General features: G+C 38.3%; 1 protein-coding gene across 1 annotated transcript; it reads left to right on the forward strand.

Annotated features, from left to right (window-relative positions):
- Positions 1–1,815: 1,815 nt before the first annotated feature.
- LOC149859882 (lysosomal acid lipase/cholesteryl ester hydrolase-like) lies at positions 1,816–17,142 on the forward strand. The gene is made up of 10 exons (XM_090056938.1): positions 1,816–1,897; positions 4,013–4,128; positions 4,378–4,495; positions 9,013–9,211; positions 10,066–10,175; positions 11,208–11,344; positions 11,844–11,990; positions 12,122–12,193; positions 13,313–13,381; positions 16,038–17,142. The coding sequence occupies exons 2-10, from the start codon at positions 4,024–4,026 to the stop codon at positions 16,269–16,271; spliced, it is 1,191 nt and encodes a 396-aa protein (XP_089913064.1). The 5' UTR covers positions 1,816–1,897; positions 4,013–4,023; the 3' UTR covers positions 16,272–17,142.
- Positions 17,143–18,294: the final 1,152 nt, after the last annotated feature.

Below are 18,294 nucleotides of genomic sequence, written 5' to 3' on the forward strand. Positions count from 1 at the left end.
AAATGCATGACAATGAACTCTTTGCATTGTTGCCTGGATGAAATGAGCTTAATTTATAGCTAAGAGAATGTCATTAGTTATTAGTAAAATCTTTCTACCTACAAAGGCAAGAAGGCCTAGAATTGGCCACTTAAGGAGGTTTGGGAATTTTCTTTATTGAATGTTTTCAAGAACAGTTTAGACAAACATGTGTAAGGACTTGCCTTTGTAGACTTTCTGATAATACATATACAGACTTCATTGTTTTTTTTTTCCTCATAGTGCTGGATTTTCTTATGTAAACTATTCCACTGAAAAGCAAATAAAATGACATCACTTTGGCAATGACACTAAAGTGTTCAGTTATAAGTGTTTTAAGTAATTAGAAAGTAATAACAATCAGTAAAATCTCAAAAATAAGTTGGAGTCTGTTTGATTTTTCTTAGTGAACTTATTTATTAAATGAGTACCGAAACTCTTTCCCTCCATTCCTTGGGCACTAGGCTTGTGCGACAGAAACAGCATTGTGTTGTTTTGATTTTGATGTCACTGTTTTGATGGGACATGATTTTGTTTTTGTGTTTCATTTTGTTTTGTCAAAACTGTTTCACTGTTTTGACATTGTTTCGATGTTTCGCCTATAGGCTATAATGGGGAATTATGAAAATGCCTATAACTTTGTAATTTCTTGCCCAATTCAGATGAAGATTGCAGGGATGGTAGCCCCTTCTGAGGGCATGAAGCCTGCCAAGCTTCAAGGAGATAGGTGCAGGAATTTCTGGGACACTGCACCTCAAGGTGCTGACAAGCAAAACTCATTAATCCTATTAAGGATTCCAATACTTTTTCCAGAATTAATTTTCTTCTCCTGTTTTTCACCCTTGATCCTAATTTTCTCCAGTGAATTTGTATCACTATTATAAGAAATAAAGAGTTTCCAGTAAAAAGGATGGCCTTTTAGTGATTGACAAATGAGCTTATTGGAATCGCTTTCACAATTCAAGGCCCATTATAAATTCAAATGATTTATTAAGGAAAACTACACACTTCCAAATAACACAAGCACTTTGTTTTTGGAAAGAAAACAGAAAAAATATATCTTTAGACTATTACTGCAGAGAGCAGGGACAGAGCCTAATCTTCAGGTCATTTACTTTGCCTTCCCTGCTCAAGCAGGAGCTACAGTTTTAACCTTTTCACAGCTGAACTGTCAGCATCTCTTGATTCCTTTGCAAAAATTGAAACTGTAGTTGCTGATGAAGATTGGCCTCCATGGGCTGATACATGGTATTGAGAAGAGCTAAAAATAGTGTGCAAGGCTCTGGAATAGGAGAAGAAAGACCAGGAGCAACTATATTTCAAAATCTGCAGCAAAACTGCTAAAGAAAGACTAGCTTGGTTAGTGGAATGTCAAAGTCATTAAGAAGGAGGGCAGTTTGATAATACCTGCTGAGTGAAGAGCTATTAGCAGGATTCAAGTAGATTCTAATGAGCCATGAAGTCAATTGAATAGAAATGTCACTGATGCAATTTTGGCAGAAAAATTAGCTTCCTTGTTTAAGTCATGTACCCCAATTCTAGAATGCTAATTTTTGAGGAGAAAGGTGTGTGTGGTATGCAAGTAAGTACTGTATTTTCTGTTGGATAAAATAAAATGTAGAACAACTGGTTGCCATTGATAATCCTGGCTGTAACAGGATTTGACCTGCTCTGCTGATAAGTTGTGTATTTAACATCCTGGTAGTGGAGTAACACCTCTTTTCTCTTGTTCCTGGTTGCCACACCTCCAGCAAGGTTCAAATACAACCGCTGACACTACCTTGGTACTGTGTCCCTCTCAGATGCAGTCATTCCTGTCACTGAATCCCTGCAAAGCTCTATATTGGCTGTTAAGAATTTCTGATCTGCATTAGTCTGGGTAACTATTCTTTTTTTAAGCAGTACTTCTCTGATGGGAAAAGTAGATACAGAATACAGTTGTTCACAAAAAAGTGGCATGAGAGTATGCATGGCATTTATTAGCAAAATGAAAATTATTTTTGGCATGTTTACCTTAATCAGGTCTCTTGGGATATAATTAATATTGAGATGTATACATAATTTGTTAGGAATTGTGTGAAATTTTTTTATCCCTTCCACTACAGTAAGGGGAAATATCAAAAGCTTGATAAGATCAACTTTTTCAATTTATTTTTATTGTGGTAGCACTTGTATATAGATTCTTACCCTGTTTATTGAATTACTCTGAGTCAAATTTTGTTTTGTTCTTTTGTAACTGCTGTAAGACTTGTGTAGATGCATAATAGAAATGTTCGTACACTGAGAATATTCACTCACATAAAGTTTCTTCTTTACCAGGTGAAGGTCCAGTCCTCCTCTTTGCCATTAGTACTATCTTAATAATGTTGTTGCAAGAGGGAGAGGTGTAAGGGTATAATTCTCTTACTTAATGGGGAAGAAACATCTGAATCCTTTGTGCATTGATGGAAGAAAGAACACATTATCATTTGATAAGTGCAAGGAAAATGTAATCCACCAATACTTTAGTTGTGTAAAGGAAATATATGCCTTTCCTTGCTGCTGGAATATACGCAAATATATATAATTGTTAAAGTATTTCTGTTAAGGCTTCATTGCAAGGTTGTTAATAATCACTGTAATATTGAGAACTATTCAATATCATGAGGTAAATCTGACTACTGCTGTTCACATGAGCAGCTCTATTGACTTCAGAGGGGCTACTGGAAAGTTAAGTTACTGCAGAATTGGGTATTTAATGTTAAAACCATGTAGTAAACTAGGAGTCCAGTCTTGGATGTATTCAATGGAAATATGTGCCCCACAAATTGTAATGGCTAAATGGTAAAAATGTAGTGGGACTCCTACTAATTTTCTTTTGGAAGTGTCTTTATAGACAATTTCTCACACAAGTGGTGTTGAGAGTAACAGATTTTCCCCTGAAACTGACTTCATTTTTTTCCTGATGAATACTAGCAATGCTTAGTGCAAGGAAGTCTCTGTGAGGTATGTGTTACTGAAATAATGGAAAGGCACAGTACTTTCTAAATGTACTGACTAGGAAGAAATAATTATATGTAGAGATCTACTCAAATCATGATTTTGTGGATTTCTCAAAATTGAGTGGTTGCCGTGAAATCTGTGGAGAAAAAAAGGACTAAAAATAAAATGCTGGCACTTCAGTGGGAGCCAGTAGTCCTTCTGGCCATGTAGCCCAGCACGAAGTGGGCTGCTCGCATGAATGTGAGGAGGCAACATGGCCTGTTATGTGGCCCCACCCCTCTCCACCAGTCAGTGATGAGAGGAGGGGCCATATGATGGACAGTTCTTCACCAATCAGCAGCAGAGGGTGGGGCCGCTGGAGACCCTTGGCCAGAAGCATGAGGGTTCCCACCACAATAAGCCTGTGAAAACTGTGGACAGCTCTGCCCTCTGCCCACAAAAACAGCTGGCCACCCCCTCGAGTTGGATAAACCCCTGGATTGAGAATATAGTAATTAGGCATTTTTCTACAGCTAGTACCAATAGACAGGGAAGGTCTTCTCCTGGCTAACACCAATTGACTCAACAATTGTTACTGCTATAAGGAACAAGGTCAATCAAAACCTGGGTATCTAATGGGAGCAACCTGAATAAATCTCCATTTTGCTTCAGTTGTTCTGGATACTATAAAATGGTATTACCTTGATATTATAAAAAATAAGTAGCACTATACATTGCACACATTGTCCTTTATGCTTTGCTTCTGCATCAAATGAATCTTGAATCATGTGAGTAATAATGCTAATTGTTTATGAGACAAGTGTCCTGGCAATTATGAACTGGTAGAATAATCAAGTACAAGACGGAAACTTATTTTGCAGTGTTATACTGTATGTAAAATATTACCTATTAGTAGTAATTAGTAGTAAATATTACCTATTAGTGGTAATGGTAGTAACTTAAATTATGAACACATTGATAAGACCAGATTGTATGTGAAGTATACTTTGCCATGTTACACACATTGTTTCAGGGAGACCCAAGATGTGGCTGGCAGTAGCAGTGATGTTTTTGATCCATGGAACTCAATCAGTGCAAGAACCATTTAAAGAGAACCATAAAATTAATCCTGAAGTACACATGCATATTGTAAGTATGGTATTAAAGTGAAGGGAAAATCTTTGGAAAACAATGACGTGTTCATGCTAGTTGTTATATAATTAGTTGATTAAATGGACAGAACCTCTCATAAAACCTTGAAAATATGATGAGAACCTTGTTGACCTTATTAGATATGATTTACAGTTTAAACTGGATGTGCCCACATTGCATAGAAAAGCCTTCAAAACTGAAAGCTTTGACAGTGAGAGAGAAAATCCTTTCATATTCTTCCGCCAGACTGAAATTATCTCCTACAGAGGATACCCAGCTGAGGAGTATAATGTTGAGACAGAAGATGGCTATATCCTTACTATTCAAAGAATTCCGCATGGGAAAGAAAATGAGAATGATACAGGTAAATCACGTGTCTTTATTAAAAAAGGAACTTGTATCCCTGAATCATTTCCATAAATCATTTACACTTAGATTACATAAATATGAGAAAGAGCCTTATAAAGGGCCTAGGGAATCCATGACCGGTTTCATGGAGGTGGTTCCCAGTTGATGGGGATTCATGGTGTTAGGTTTTCTTTCCACAGCTGCCTAAGGCCATGAATACGTGTTACATTTTGGGCAGCCTGCCTCTCCACTCACTACTGTGGGGAGGAGGCAGAGGCAGGTCAACTTGGAGCAGTGTCTGGAAGGCAGATGAGACTGTCTGTACTCAGGCCTTCTATAAATTTTGATCTAGTATGCCAATTGACATTAATTCAAATTAATAACATATAGCGTCACTATTCTGAAAATATCGTTAGAATTAAGGGAACTCTAGTAGATTTGTTTATTTAGTATGTGTTTTGATATATAAATAATGAAATATTATTTCTATTGATCGATAAAGAATTTTAAACTACCCTGGGATGTAGTTAAAATGATAAAAAACGGTGTGCACTGACAGAGGTCCTAGGCAGCAATTATTTCCTGTAATATAGAAATGATTTAATTTTTGTGTTAGTACTGCTGTTAGAGAGCCAAGTCTTAGATAAACATTTTGTATTTTTTATCTGACTACAGGTAACCAATGAAGATAAATGCTTTGTGTTCAATAACCTGTCTAACTTTATCTGAACTATGCCGTTAGTCCAGTAAAATACATCACTCCCCAAAGCCCTTTTAGCATAGTGAATGGTGGCACAGCAGGAAGAATGCAGCAGGGGGAGCTGCTGAGCTAAAAATGATTTTATTAAGGATTTGCTAATTAATTGGTAATAAGGGATCCAGGGAAAATGCAGGTAGTCCACAGGGGATTGGATAATCTATCACTTCTACAAAAATTCCAGTATTATTTTCCTACATTAAGTGTAAATCCTACTCATCATTTTATTGTAAGACTTGGTAGTATTAATTTAAGACTCAAATTTGTTTTTAAATGCCCTATTGCTATTTCAAAAGATGAATGTATCCTTGAATCTTATTTTGACCTTTTCTGATTGGTAGTTAATTTTTCTTATTTTGAATTATATGATGGTTCATTTCATTTTGCACAAAACTTTATCTTTGTTAATTCATTTGTTGTATGCGTACTTTTGAGTATTATTTATTAACAATTTATTCATTTATAATACAGTGGAAAAACACCAGATTGCTGACTTTAATTTTAAATAAACATTTTGGCACTTAGAGCTATTTAATCTTGTGTGGCAAGCAGCATGCATGTCATTTAAAGTAGTCTATTTACACTAGTACCATGTTAAATTTTAAATATTTCCACAGCTTCTTGTTCTATAGTTAGAACTAGGAGGGAACACAGAATGGAGAGGAAGGGAGCAAATGTGGTCTTCTAAGGATGGCAGCACGATGGTAAATTTGGTTCAGAAACTGGAAAGTGTGTGCTACCACCAGTTTGGTCCATATCCTCATAAAGAGGACATGGAACTCTTCACTATTAGCATTACTTCCATTCAGGAATTAAGCGGGCCCATTCCTGTGCAGTCAATGCCAAGCCGCTCTTCAGATGGGCTTTAGCAGCTGGTTTACCCAAGTTGTCTGGGAAGGTTCCAACTCCTGTCTACCTGCTCAGTAAAAATGTCCATATCAGGTCAAAATGGGTTTACTAGTAGGTACTTAATAATTATAAAGAATTCAGGGAACAGGCTATGAATGCAAGGCTCAGGAACATGGCCACACAAGCTTGGGAAGAAGCCATAGAAAGTTAGGGCTGTGTGAAGCTCTGGTCCCTGATTTGATTTGGCCCAGTTCGGTGGCTGAATCTCTGAATCCAGACTGAATCAGGAGACCCTTTAATCTCTCTGAATCAAATCAGAACCCTCCGAATCAATTCACAGAGATTTGGAAAGATTTGGTGATTTGGACATAGACACAGGTTTAAATGTTTTTTCTACATACGTCAAGGTACCCGGTGGCTTGTGAACACTGTGATGGTGCAGCAGATGGAGTGTCCCATAGGATCATGGGGGGCTCACCAGCACACTTGGCGGTAGACCCAGAAGTTGACCAGAAACAGATTTAATTAATCAAATCTTCAGATTCAGATTCAGCCCAATTGAATTGGGGACAGTGATCTGAATCAAGGAATCGAATTACTGTCCCCAGTTCGGGCCAAATCCAAATCTGAATTGAATGCAGCCCATTTTGGACACCCCTAATAGAAAGTAATGCAGGAAGATACTGATATTGCAGGAAATGTGGAGGACAAGAGGAGGTTCAGAAAGGCAAGAGGGCTCTTGTTAATCTGATATCTATCCATCCAGATGTGTTCTGAAATCTACTCTCAATAAGCATTTTGTCTTAGGAGCAAATCATGTCAAACAAACTTGATCAACTTCTTTGATAACATCACTAATTGGGAGGATCAAGGGAATACAGTGGACATATTGTACTTAGACTTAGGAAGGTTGTTGATAAAGTGATTCTCATAAGCAAACTGGAGAAACATGGGCTTGATAAAATTACTATGAGGTAGATATTGAGTCAGTGACAACAACAAAGGATAAACAAACATATCAGTGTTGGAATGACAGGAGGTCTGGCTCTATATAATGTGTTTATTAAGCATTTGGGTGAGCAAACCTGCAGATGATACAAACACACTGGAGGACACAAGTAGAATTAAGAGGGATCTTGAGAGATTGGCAAGGTGGAGTAGTGACAACAGGATAAGGAACCCAGAGAAATGTAAATTTCTATAACTGGGGAGAATTATCAAAAAGCACAAATATGGAACAGGAGATATCTGGCTGGATGGCAGCACTGCTGAGAAAGATCAACAGGAGTCACCTATGTGATGCAGCTGTAACAAAAGCAAATGCAGTTTTGTGCTGCTTTAGCAGGAGTACTAGGTAGGTAGTACTAGGTAAGACATAGAAAATGATAGTGCTAGTTTCACCTCATTTAGAATATTGTGCAGAGTTCTGGGTTCTGCATTTTAAAAAGCATGCAGAGAAGTTGGAGAAGGTCCAAAAGAGGCAATGAAGAGGCTAAAGAAGTTGGAAGGCACACTGTGTAAGTAGCGCTCGAGAGAACTAAGCATGTTTAGATTGCAGAAAAGGTGATTAGTGGGAGCCATGATAGCAGTCTTTAACTAATAAACTTGCAGTGCTGGGACATTGAAAAATGCCCTTGTCTCCAGCTTTATCTGTGACAAGTTAGGGTGTTCCTACTATTTTTGACAGTGTGTCTTGTACTTTTGCAACATGGTTGTTTGCTTAATTTCAGGAATAATTTAGACAACACTTGTTTGGGACAGTTTGGCTAGGGATGATCCTAAGGTTAGGTAGAGACATTAAAAAAACCTGAAGCAGAATAGATGTAGGTTACATGGTTTTCTGTAAGCAGTATAGTTTTAAGTGGTAGTGAACAGAACACATGTTCACCCATGGTAGGAAGCGGGGGGAAGGGCGGTGGTGTAAATCTTAGACCAGGTTGTCACAGGTTGTCTATGTGTGCTGAAACTCTGTTCTGTTAAGTGTATAGACCGTTTTCTGATCACAAATACCAGTAAAAGTGTAATGTCTGTACATAGCCTATGGTACCTTCAAATTTCACTAATGTAGGTTTAGATTAGATGTTAAGAAAAACTTACTTTTTGAATAGTGAGACAGTAAAATAGACTTCCCAGGAAAGAAGTGGAACCTTCTTCACTAGAAGTTTTAAGTAAGAAGCTGGTAAGCATTGGTCAGGAGGGACTGACAGTAGCATTCCTGTATTTCTACTGGGGGTTTAGATCAGATAGCCCTTGAGATCCCTTCCAACTTCACATTCTACAATTAAAAAATGGCTACCACATGCTTCCTCTGGTTCTGGCCATATCACTTCATTTTCCACATCCATGCACATCACTTTGGAGTTATTAAGGGGGGCTGCAGTATGAAAAGTGTTGGAACTTACATCTAAAGTGTAAGTGTAAAGTGGCTGGGGCTATCTTGAAAGATCCTTGCAGGTATGCAGGGCCCTGGGGTGGGTGCCCAGTGACCCCTCCGAGCAGAACTGGGCAGTGGCTAGCCCGGGCTGGGGTGGCAGGGCCCTGGGCAGCCCTCCATGAGGCCATGTCAACCCAGAGGTCTGGAAGGGGACTGATCCGGTGGGCTAGGCCAGGCAGCAGTTCCAGGAGCCTGGGCACAAATCCAGCTTTGCCCCAGTGACCTGCCTGAAGGCCAGGCAGTCTGGGGCTAACTTGAAGGGTGCCGGCAGGTATGCAGGGCCCCAGGGTCGGTGCCCAGTGACCACTCCGAGCAGAACCGGGTGGCCACTGGTCTGGGCAGTGGCCCGGGCAGCCCTCCACAAGGCCATGTCTAAAGTAAGTCTAAAGTGTTGGAACTTTTCTCTAAAGTGTACAACTTACGTCAGAAATGTTGACTGTTAGTTATTTACCATCACTGGTTCAGTGGAATAGTCAATGTATCTCTCTTTCAGGTCCAAAGCCTGTTGTGTTTCTGCAGCATGGTTTGCTTGCAGATGCCAGCAACTGGATTACTAATATGGCTAACAATAGCCTAGGCTTTATTCTCGCAGACGCTGGCTATGATGTTTGGATGGGAAATAGCAGGGGGAATACCTGGTCTAAACAACATAAAACCCTTTCCGTGAAGCAAAAGGAATTCTGGGCTTTCAGGTGAATTATAATATTTGGAAAAACTAACTTTACCAACCTGTTATGGTTAAAACATGGTAGTATGAAAACAGTGTGCAACTACACTAATATATATATGTGTGTGTGTGTGTGTGTGTATATATATATATATATATATATATAAAATGAATTAGATCAAAAATACTAACACAGATCCACTAATTTTGAGTGCACCTTTGTCTTATTAGGTTTTCAGCATTACTAAAAGTCTCCAGCTTCACTGAAATAATGTGCTAAGTAACCCAGATAATTAGATCCTCACCATAGCAACCTAGGCCACAGCAATTTTCCTTCCCTTATTTATGTGTCTATCATACTTGTTGTTCTGTAGATTTCACAAGTTTTATCTTGAGTTCATATTAATTCTTACCAGAAGGAGGTGCACTTACCAAAGGACATAAAGTTTTAAACATAGCCATGCTAAAATATCCAGCACCATGGACATTAGTTTTATAGTATATTATTGTTACTATTATTATAGTATATCATTAGTAGTATTATAATAAAGACTCTGATTATACCTACATTCAGCTTACTGGAATACAAAAGGCATTTATCTAAAACAATGTTTTCTTATTTTTTTCAATTCAGGCTTTGATTCCTACTGTTTGAGGTAGCTAAAATACAGCTTAAACAAGATTTTTTATCCCAATTTTTAGCCCAACTGGATGGGGCAAAAAGCCACATTCTGTGCCAATTTGAGGGGAAAAATATGAAGAACCTTGTAGTAATGCGATACATGTTATTTGTTTTGTAATTTGAGGACTTTGGGTATTTAAATATAGACTCCTTACTTTAGACATCTAATATAAATATGTGTACTGTTTCTTTTGTAGCTATGATGAAATGGCTAAATATGACCTTCCAGCAGTGATAAATTTCATTGTGCAGAAAACTGGACAAGAGCAAGTGTATTATGTTGGCCATTCGCAAGGCACCACTATAGGTAATGCTGTGGAAAAAACAGTATCAATGTTAAGTTAGATTCTTCCTTTGACCTCCAGACCCCTTTTTGCAGAAAATATTGTGTATGTCCACAGGAGAAATATTCATGGTGGTGTCATGTCTCAGTGACTGTGTCATTTGAAAGCCAGCCCATGTGCCAGGACTGGCACATAATCATTAACTGAAGTATGCACGTAAAGCACACCATGGCATTTAGATTCTGTTTATTGAGCCCATTGACACTGGGAAAAGATGGTTTTTATTAACCACAAGCGAAGCAAAGCTCACCTATAGTTTAAAACTTGAGGTTATGGTAGGCAAATTGTATTTGAACATGCTAGATTCATCTTGGCCAAGTAACACTAAATTCATACAGCTTATTCCCACCTACTTTAGGGATTAAAGTTTCATCCTGGTGGCCATGGTTTAAAAAAGACTTGTATTTCCCTTAACAGGGAGAGTCCCCTAGAAACTGAGTGAATGAATCTGTTGATGCATGAACCATATGCTCATGCATGCAATATTGCATGGATTCTGCAATGGTATTAAAAGCAGCAACAATTCATTGTTAGTACCCAAAGAATTAATTTTGGAAATAAGAAAGAAGAACATATAAATGGGAAAGTCTCATTTTATCACCTGTGACCAGTGAACAGATGAAGAGTGCTACTTTCAAATTACCAAAAATAATAATAATTAAAAAAAAAATTCTAAGACCATCCTTCATTACGTAAGGCACAAGCCTTAAACTTTGTTCCAGGTAAGTTCCCCGCTGCAAAAGCTTCAAACTGTCAATGTAATCTCAGCCTTGGCACTTCTCCTTTCACAAAACTTGGCACTCCAGTAGGAAATGGCTAATTTAACTAGGCAATGTTTAAATTGAGAATGCCCTGTTTTCTGTTTTTTAATTTTTTTTCCTCAGTTGACTATCCAATAACTGCATATTTTCTTTTCATCAGGATTTGAAAAATACTTCTAATAAAAACAACTAAATGATATATTTGAAATAGTGAGTTGTCTTTTCTTTCTCTAGCTTTTATAGCCTTTTCAACTATGCCGCAGCTGGCAAGAAGAATCAAACTGTACTTTGCTTTAGCTCCAGTAGCCAGTCCCAAACATGTTAAATCTCCACTGGCAAAGCTTAGATTATTCTCTGATACGACTATCAAGGTATGTCAATCCTTCAGACGAATTAAGAACTGCGTAACTTAAATTTCTATAATGCAGACTCTAAAATGCATTAGTATGGAACCACTATAGCTAGTTCACAAAGACACTTTTAGAAGATTTAGTTTGCCATTTGTGCTACTGTTAAAAGGGAGTTGGATGCCTTATTCCCTAGCCTTTTGGCCTAAAACTCGGCCAAGAGATGGCTGAGACAAAGGGTAATTTTTCATATGTATCTGAAGATTGTCAAAGCCAAGATGGAGAAGAATTATTTAAATGAATGAAACAGGAAGGAATGAACCGAAGATTCTGAATTCTTAATAGGAGTATCAACATGGAGAACAGTTTTCCAAGAGGTCGAAGGGGTTCAGTTAATGTATCTAAACATGCATTAAGCAAAGAATTCAAATATATTTTAGGAAGAAGTTTTGTAGTGGTAGACTGAGAGAAGGCAAAACTTCATTTTTATATCTAATGCTATTGATTTTTATTAATTTTACAGATACTTTTTGGAAATAAAGAATTCTTACCACACACTTATTTTGGTGAAGTGATTTCTGCTGAAATTTGCAGCTGTCCCATATCTGAATATGTCTGCAGCAATGTCATGTTTATATTGACTGGGTTTGATCCAAGCAATTTAAATATGGTAAGTATAAATTTACAACAGATCCTTGAGTATCTTTTTGAATGGCATATTTATAAAATTGTATGTAAATAAGTAAATGGAATTGCTTCCTCATATATTACGTAGTTTGAAACGTAAGTATTTTCTTTCAGAGTCGAGTGGATGTATATGCAGCACATGCCCCAGCTGGAACATCAGTGCAAAATATGATTCATTGGAAACAGGTAAACTTTCTGAAACTAAGTTCTTTTCATTTATAATGTAAGAATTTGTACACAGGATTAAAAACTAATTTTGGTCAGCTCTCCGTATTAGTCAGCAATAAATGTTAATATTTAGAGATAATAAGATAATAAGCACTCCAGATAACATTTTCCAAGTTACCTTTCCACATCCTTTAACAGAGCTTATTTAGCATCCTCTGCAAAACAGATGCCTCAGTATGAAAATATTAGAAGCATACAACAATCTCAAAGGTCATCGTTAATTTTTTTTTTTATTTCATCAGATGCAAATCAGCTTGCAAGTTGGTATCCAACTGCCACCCATTCCCAGGATAATGAATAATATAGTAATGACAAATGACTAGAAAGGACCTCAAAAGATCACCTTGTTCATACCCCTGCTTTGAGTCAAGGTCAACTGTACCTTGATTAGCCCTTAGTAGGAATGGAGAGATTCATCACATCTACTTTATGATATCATTAAACATGCTGGAACTCTGTTAACATGTCTCCCTCAATCTTCTCTTTTCCAGGATAAATAAGTCCATTTCCTTCATCATTGTAGCATGCAGGATGTTCCCTAAACATTTATCATCTTGGATGTTCCCCCGTAGACTTCTCTAAACTGTCGTTCCGGAAATAGACACAGCACTACAGTTAAATAGCATGAAGTATTTACACACAACACTCTTCTGAGTACATTGCATAAAGACATGTTCCTTTTTTCCAGCATTACATTGTTGGTTCCTATGTAATTTGCCAGCCACTGTAAAATGCAGGTCTGTTTCTATAGTACACCATTTACCCAGTTATTCCCCATTATGCTTTTGTGTATTTGATTTTATTCCTATGTGCAGAGGGTTGTATTTGGTTTTTCGAATCATCTTATTGATTTTTCAAGATGAGCCTGAATTCTAACTCTGTCCTAGCTAGGTATCATCCACAAATTTTATAAATGTTAGCTCTATTCATTTATCTCATCCTTTAATGAAAGTATGGAATGCTGCATATTGCTCTGCAGGCCCGAGACAGTGGCCCTGCTACTTTGACAGTGTGAAGCCTGCCACTTTGACAATGAACCATTGTTATCTACTCTTTTATTGTGTTTATTTTCTGCAGAGTATTCAAAGTGGGGTACTGAAAGCTTATGATGGAGGAAGAAAGTATAACATGGCCCACTATAACCAGGTGAGCTACTTCTAATGGTGGTGAACTACTTCTACCTCCTATTTCCACTGTTCCTTATAATTGTATGCATATTTGAGAAAGAATTGATCCCACAGCTCTTGAAGCATTTTATATTAAATAGTCACAAAAGAAATGTAAATGTAAATGTCACAAAAGTTCTGGCAGCAGGGACTGAAACCTACATCTGCCAGTCCTCAGGAGAATTAGGCAAAATGATGGGCTCCCTTTTGCTTGCTACCAGCATTGTTTCTGCCTTTTGTATTAGATACTAGTGGGTTAATAAAACAGAACCAACTGTGGTAGTTGGAATGAGATAAGGACATCTCTTCAGCTTGGAGTCCACAACTACTAGGCTCCCTCTCACTTGTTTTTCTGGCCACATTAAAGTTCTCTCTGGATAAGCTTCAGAAGGAGAAGTGAAGAGTGCACTCACCTAGCCTGATGGTTAGGGTGTTTTCTTTGGAAGTGGGAGAAGTGGAGTAAAAATCTTCTGAGACAAGGAGAGATAGGAATCCATGTTTCCCACTTCCTGCATTATTACTCTAATCCCTAAGCCACAGGATAAAAGAGGAACATCACCCCAATCTTTGAACTGAATTTAATGGTGGAGCTTGCGGGAACCTGTCTGAGGGCTTATGCAGAGTTCAGGTAACTCTCAGCAGCAATTAGACTTGTACTAGGACTTAGGAGAAAGTTAGTTCCTAAAGGCACCCTAATACTTCACCTGAATCTTTTCTGAGTATGTACAGAAGCCCTAATATCTACAATGGAGTCTAATAGAGATATCTAGTAGGCCTGTGCGAGTAGGCAGTTATTCAATCCAGCTTCGGATCCGGCCGCATCAGATACCAGGGATCTGATCCAGAGCTTCAGATGGGGATCGCGCTTGGATTTGGTTGAAGCAGCTCCAAAGCTTTGGAGTCGCCTTGGAGATCTGGCCATAGGGTATAATGGGGAATCAGTGAAATATCTCTAACTTTGGGTTTTTTTGTCTAATTTGGATGAAACTTGTGTGGGAAGGGTGTGGGGGAGAGAATAGCCTCTGCTGAGAGCATGAAGCCTGCCAAGTTTCAAGAAGATCTGTGCAGGGGTTTGGGGGGAAGTGTACCCCAAATTTCTGAAATCAAAACTCATGTTACGTGCATGTATTACACCACAGGGGGGTGACAGCTGCAGGGTTGGTAGCCCCTGGTGAGGCCACAAAGCCTGCCAAGTTTCAAGGAGATAGGTGCAGCGGTTTGGGAGTAACTGCACCCCAAATTCTTGAAAGCATAACTCATGTCATGTCTATGTGTTACAACACGGAGGAAGGGGTAGAAAACTGCAGGGGTGATAGCTTCTGCTAAGGCCACAAAGCCTGCCATGTTTCAAGATGATCGGTGCAGGGAATTGGGGGGAACTGCACCTCAAGCTGTGGATAAGGAAAACTCGTGACATGGGTGACACTGTGTGTGTTAAGGCACAGCAGGGTGAAACTTGCAGGGATGGTAGCCCCTGTTCAGGCCACAAAGCCTCCCAACCAAGAAGAAAAACTGGATCAAGAATTTAATAGTGAACTGGCTGAGGCCACACACTCCCAGTACATGATTGTCATGGGGGACTTCAACTTCCCCAACATCTCGTGGGAAGAGCATATGGTCAAATCTGACCAGTCATATAACTTTCTCACCTGTGTTGATGACCTCTACCTAGCAGCCTTCTTGGTTAGTAAACCCAGTTTGTAGGGAAGTGTACTGCTCCTTGATGTAGAGAGCTACGCCCCTACCCCTCTTCCCAACACAGTCTCTCCTATATAGGGTATAGCCTTCTATACCCACAGACTAGTTGTAGGTGGACTCCCACCAGATCTCTGGTATGCCTATGAGGTCATAATCTTCATTTCACAAGAGAAGAGCCATTTCCTCTTGCTTCTTTTCCAAGATACTGGCATTTGTGTACAGGCAGTTGAGACTTCCATGGGAAGCCCTAGGTTTTCTTGTGTTATGGGATGTGACCTTTCCTTGGGCTGTTATCAGAGTGGGTTCCCTTGGGCTACCCAAGCTGTTGCTACTGTGATTGACATGACCTGAACTAGAACTGTTTAGTGACCGCCTAGTGATCTTAGTTTAAAGCTGTGTTGAGCAGGTCAGCAATTCTGGCCAAGAAGAGCTTCTTCCCCTTTCAAGTGAGGTGGAGGCCATCCCTTTCCAAAAGTCCACTACCACTCTCACTGAAGTGCAGAATGTGGTCAAAGAAGCTAAACTCCTCGCAATGGCACCATCACCAGAGTCTTCTGTTCACCTTACCAATGCACCTTTTCCTCCAGGGCCCGTGACACATGGCCAGGAGCATAGAGGAAAAAACAACCAGAGCCCCCAGCCCCCTAAGCCCAGCCCCCAGAGCCCTGTAATGCGTTGAACCCAACTATAGTTGATGTTTATTCCTTACATGTCATGGGATTAATTGTAAACCCTCTCTAAGGCAATTAATATGTGGTATACAGGGAATAACTGAAACACATTTTTATTTGAATGAGTCTGTACAAACAACAAATGTAACAAAGGTAGGAAATTGAAAGGATGTCCTTTATTACAATATACTTCTAGCCTTTCAACATGTATTACATTATATAATGTTCTTCCTTTCAAACTTTTCTTTTTATGCAATCTTTTGAAAGACAATTCCATTAATCTACAATGTAGCAGACATGAAAGTACCAACTGCAGTGTGGAGTGGTGAAAATGACTGGCTTGCCACTCCTACGGATGTTGACTTTCTGCTCCCAGAAATCAGGAATCTCATTTACAACAAGAGGATTCATAACTGGAACCATTTGGATTTTCTTTGGGGTCTTGATGCCCCTGAGCTCATGTATAAGGAGATAATTAACTTGATGAAGAAGTATCCATAATAGCAATGTTACTGTGGTATCAAGGATTTGATTAATTTCTGTCAATCTGGTTTTTTTTTTAATGAATTCTTATGTGTGAATATATGACTTCTTACATGTAGCTGTTTATGCTCTTTGGTTCTGCTTAATTATAATCATCTTTAAAAATGTGGTAATAAACCAGCAGTGCAAATGTGTTTTGAGAGAGAAAATGAGTAGCTATATACTAGAGCAGAGAGTTTTTTGTGATTCTTTTATTGGACAAATTGTGTTGTTGGGGGAGAGGTTAGACAAGCACTGGGGCCTTTCTCAGGTCTTCCTCACTTCTCATGCATTTCTTGGACCATTATGACTCTCATCTTAAAGATATACAATGCATGTGGTACACAAAACATGTAAGTCCCATGGTTTCTGAAGCACCTGCTAGGCTTTATATCTAATGTCCATCATTTATTTCCAAGACAAAATTATAGCATTGGCCTCTGGGGAACCTTTTCTGAAAACTGAAGATTTCAACATTTGATCTGCTTTTAAACTGGGACTTTTTTTGTTTTGTTTTGAAATTTAATAAAATTTTTGAAGATGAGTAAAATCCATCTTTAAATGTCTTCCTGGAGCCTTAGAGGTACTGAGAAGAAGAATGAGTGGATTAATTAGTAACACTTATTTAATAGTAATGGGTGCCTTCTGCCTTCAAAAGAGCTTTGTTCAGTGAATATGACACATAATCATACATTAAACAATGAGAGAATAAAATAGAATAAGTATTAATTATACAAACAATGTGTATGTCATTATGTACTTAAAAACCATCTCATCAGGTATATGCGTATGCTGCTTAAGAGAGCTCTCAGTTGATTACTGGAAACTTAACTAATTGACACCTTACCACCTTCACCTTTGTTAAATAGTTTCAGAAATAGTTGCTTAGGTTTGTTTTTCAATAAGAGATATTTTGAATACAAAATAAAAATAGATAATCTAGTAAAATTAATTTGAAGTAGCATGCTAATGAGCACTATTGTGATGACTTTTGTCTTTTTGTCAAATTCTTGAGCACATTTTTTACTTGGGACAAATATGGATTCTAACACAAGTCTGTAGTATATTCTATCTCTTCTCAACTGGGCTACAAAATCTGTCAGCTGCAAACCTCTTGGAGAAAAAAAGCATAGGTATAGCGGCTCTGATACAAATTTACTCTGCATACTTCCTTGAATGCTGTAGGCCAAAAATGCCATACAACTACCATTAAAGCAAACCTAAGAGGGTCATTAGGCTTGCCCTAAAAGTGGCTGCAGGATTATTTTTGGCTTTGAACCATGTTAAGGGAGTTGGTGGGTTGGGTTTTATGATTTTCCCTAGCACCATGTGATGTCACATTGTTGTGGGTGTCTGTGGGGGTATGAAAATAGACTTTGAAACATAAAGAATGAATGTGGAGGAAATTCTTTGACAAAAGGTGCAGAAATATGGTGAGGAGGAAATGAGAAGTTTTGAATGACTACATTTTTTTAACTTATTTTCCCCAGTATTACAGATTATTTTTGTTTGTTTGACCAGCTGAAGATGTAAGGTTTTGAATTTCCTTGCCTGAGATGACTACTTACTACTCTGTACTTTGTCTTGTTAATATCCTACAATCTATAACACTAAGCGCTTTCTTTTGCTGGTAGTCTCTTGTGTACATACTTCCTAGATGAGTATATTAATCTGCTGAGAACAGATTCATTTGAAGTGTAAATTGATGGGAAGGGTGGATAGAAGGGAAACAGAACCTTATATCTTGAATTTTATAAAAATATCACCCAGTCTCAAAAGGTGTGTTTGACTGCAATTAACGTGCATTTTCTCATAGGAAGATGATATTTTGCTTATTCCCATATAAGAGCTGTATGTAGTATTTCAGCATTGTAAAGCATTATTTACTTAAGTAAGCTTAATTTATGCACATGCCCTAATAGAGGCAAGGAAAAGTGGCATTCAGAAACTATTGCTTCTTACATAGGATTTTCCTGTAATAAACGTGGCTTAAAAAGCATTT

The sequence above is a fragment of the Crocodylus siamensis genome, chromosome 7 (assembly GCF_052110815.1).
Source record: "Crocodylus siamensis isolate JL-2025a chromosome 7, ASM5211081v1, whole genome shotgun sequence".
In the NCBI taxonomy this organism is placed as follows: domain Eukaryota; kingdom Metazoa; phylum Chordata; order Crocodylia; family Crocodylidae; genus Crocodylus; species Crocodylus siamensis.

Coding starts and splice junctions, on each gene's coding strand:
- LOC149859882 (XM_090056938.1), top strand. CDS start 4,024: ATGTGGCTGGCAGTAGCAGTGATGTTTTTGATCCATGGAACTCAATCA. Junction 4,129..4,377: donor CTGAAGTACACATGCATATT/GTAAGTATGGTA, acceptor TTCTTCCGCCAG/ACTGAAATTATCTCCTACAG. Junction 10,176..11,207: donor TTCGCAAGGCACCACTATAG/GTAATGCTGTGG, acceptor TTCTTTCTCTAG/CTTTTATAGCCTTTTCAACT.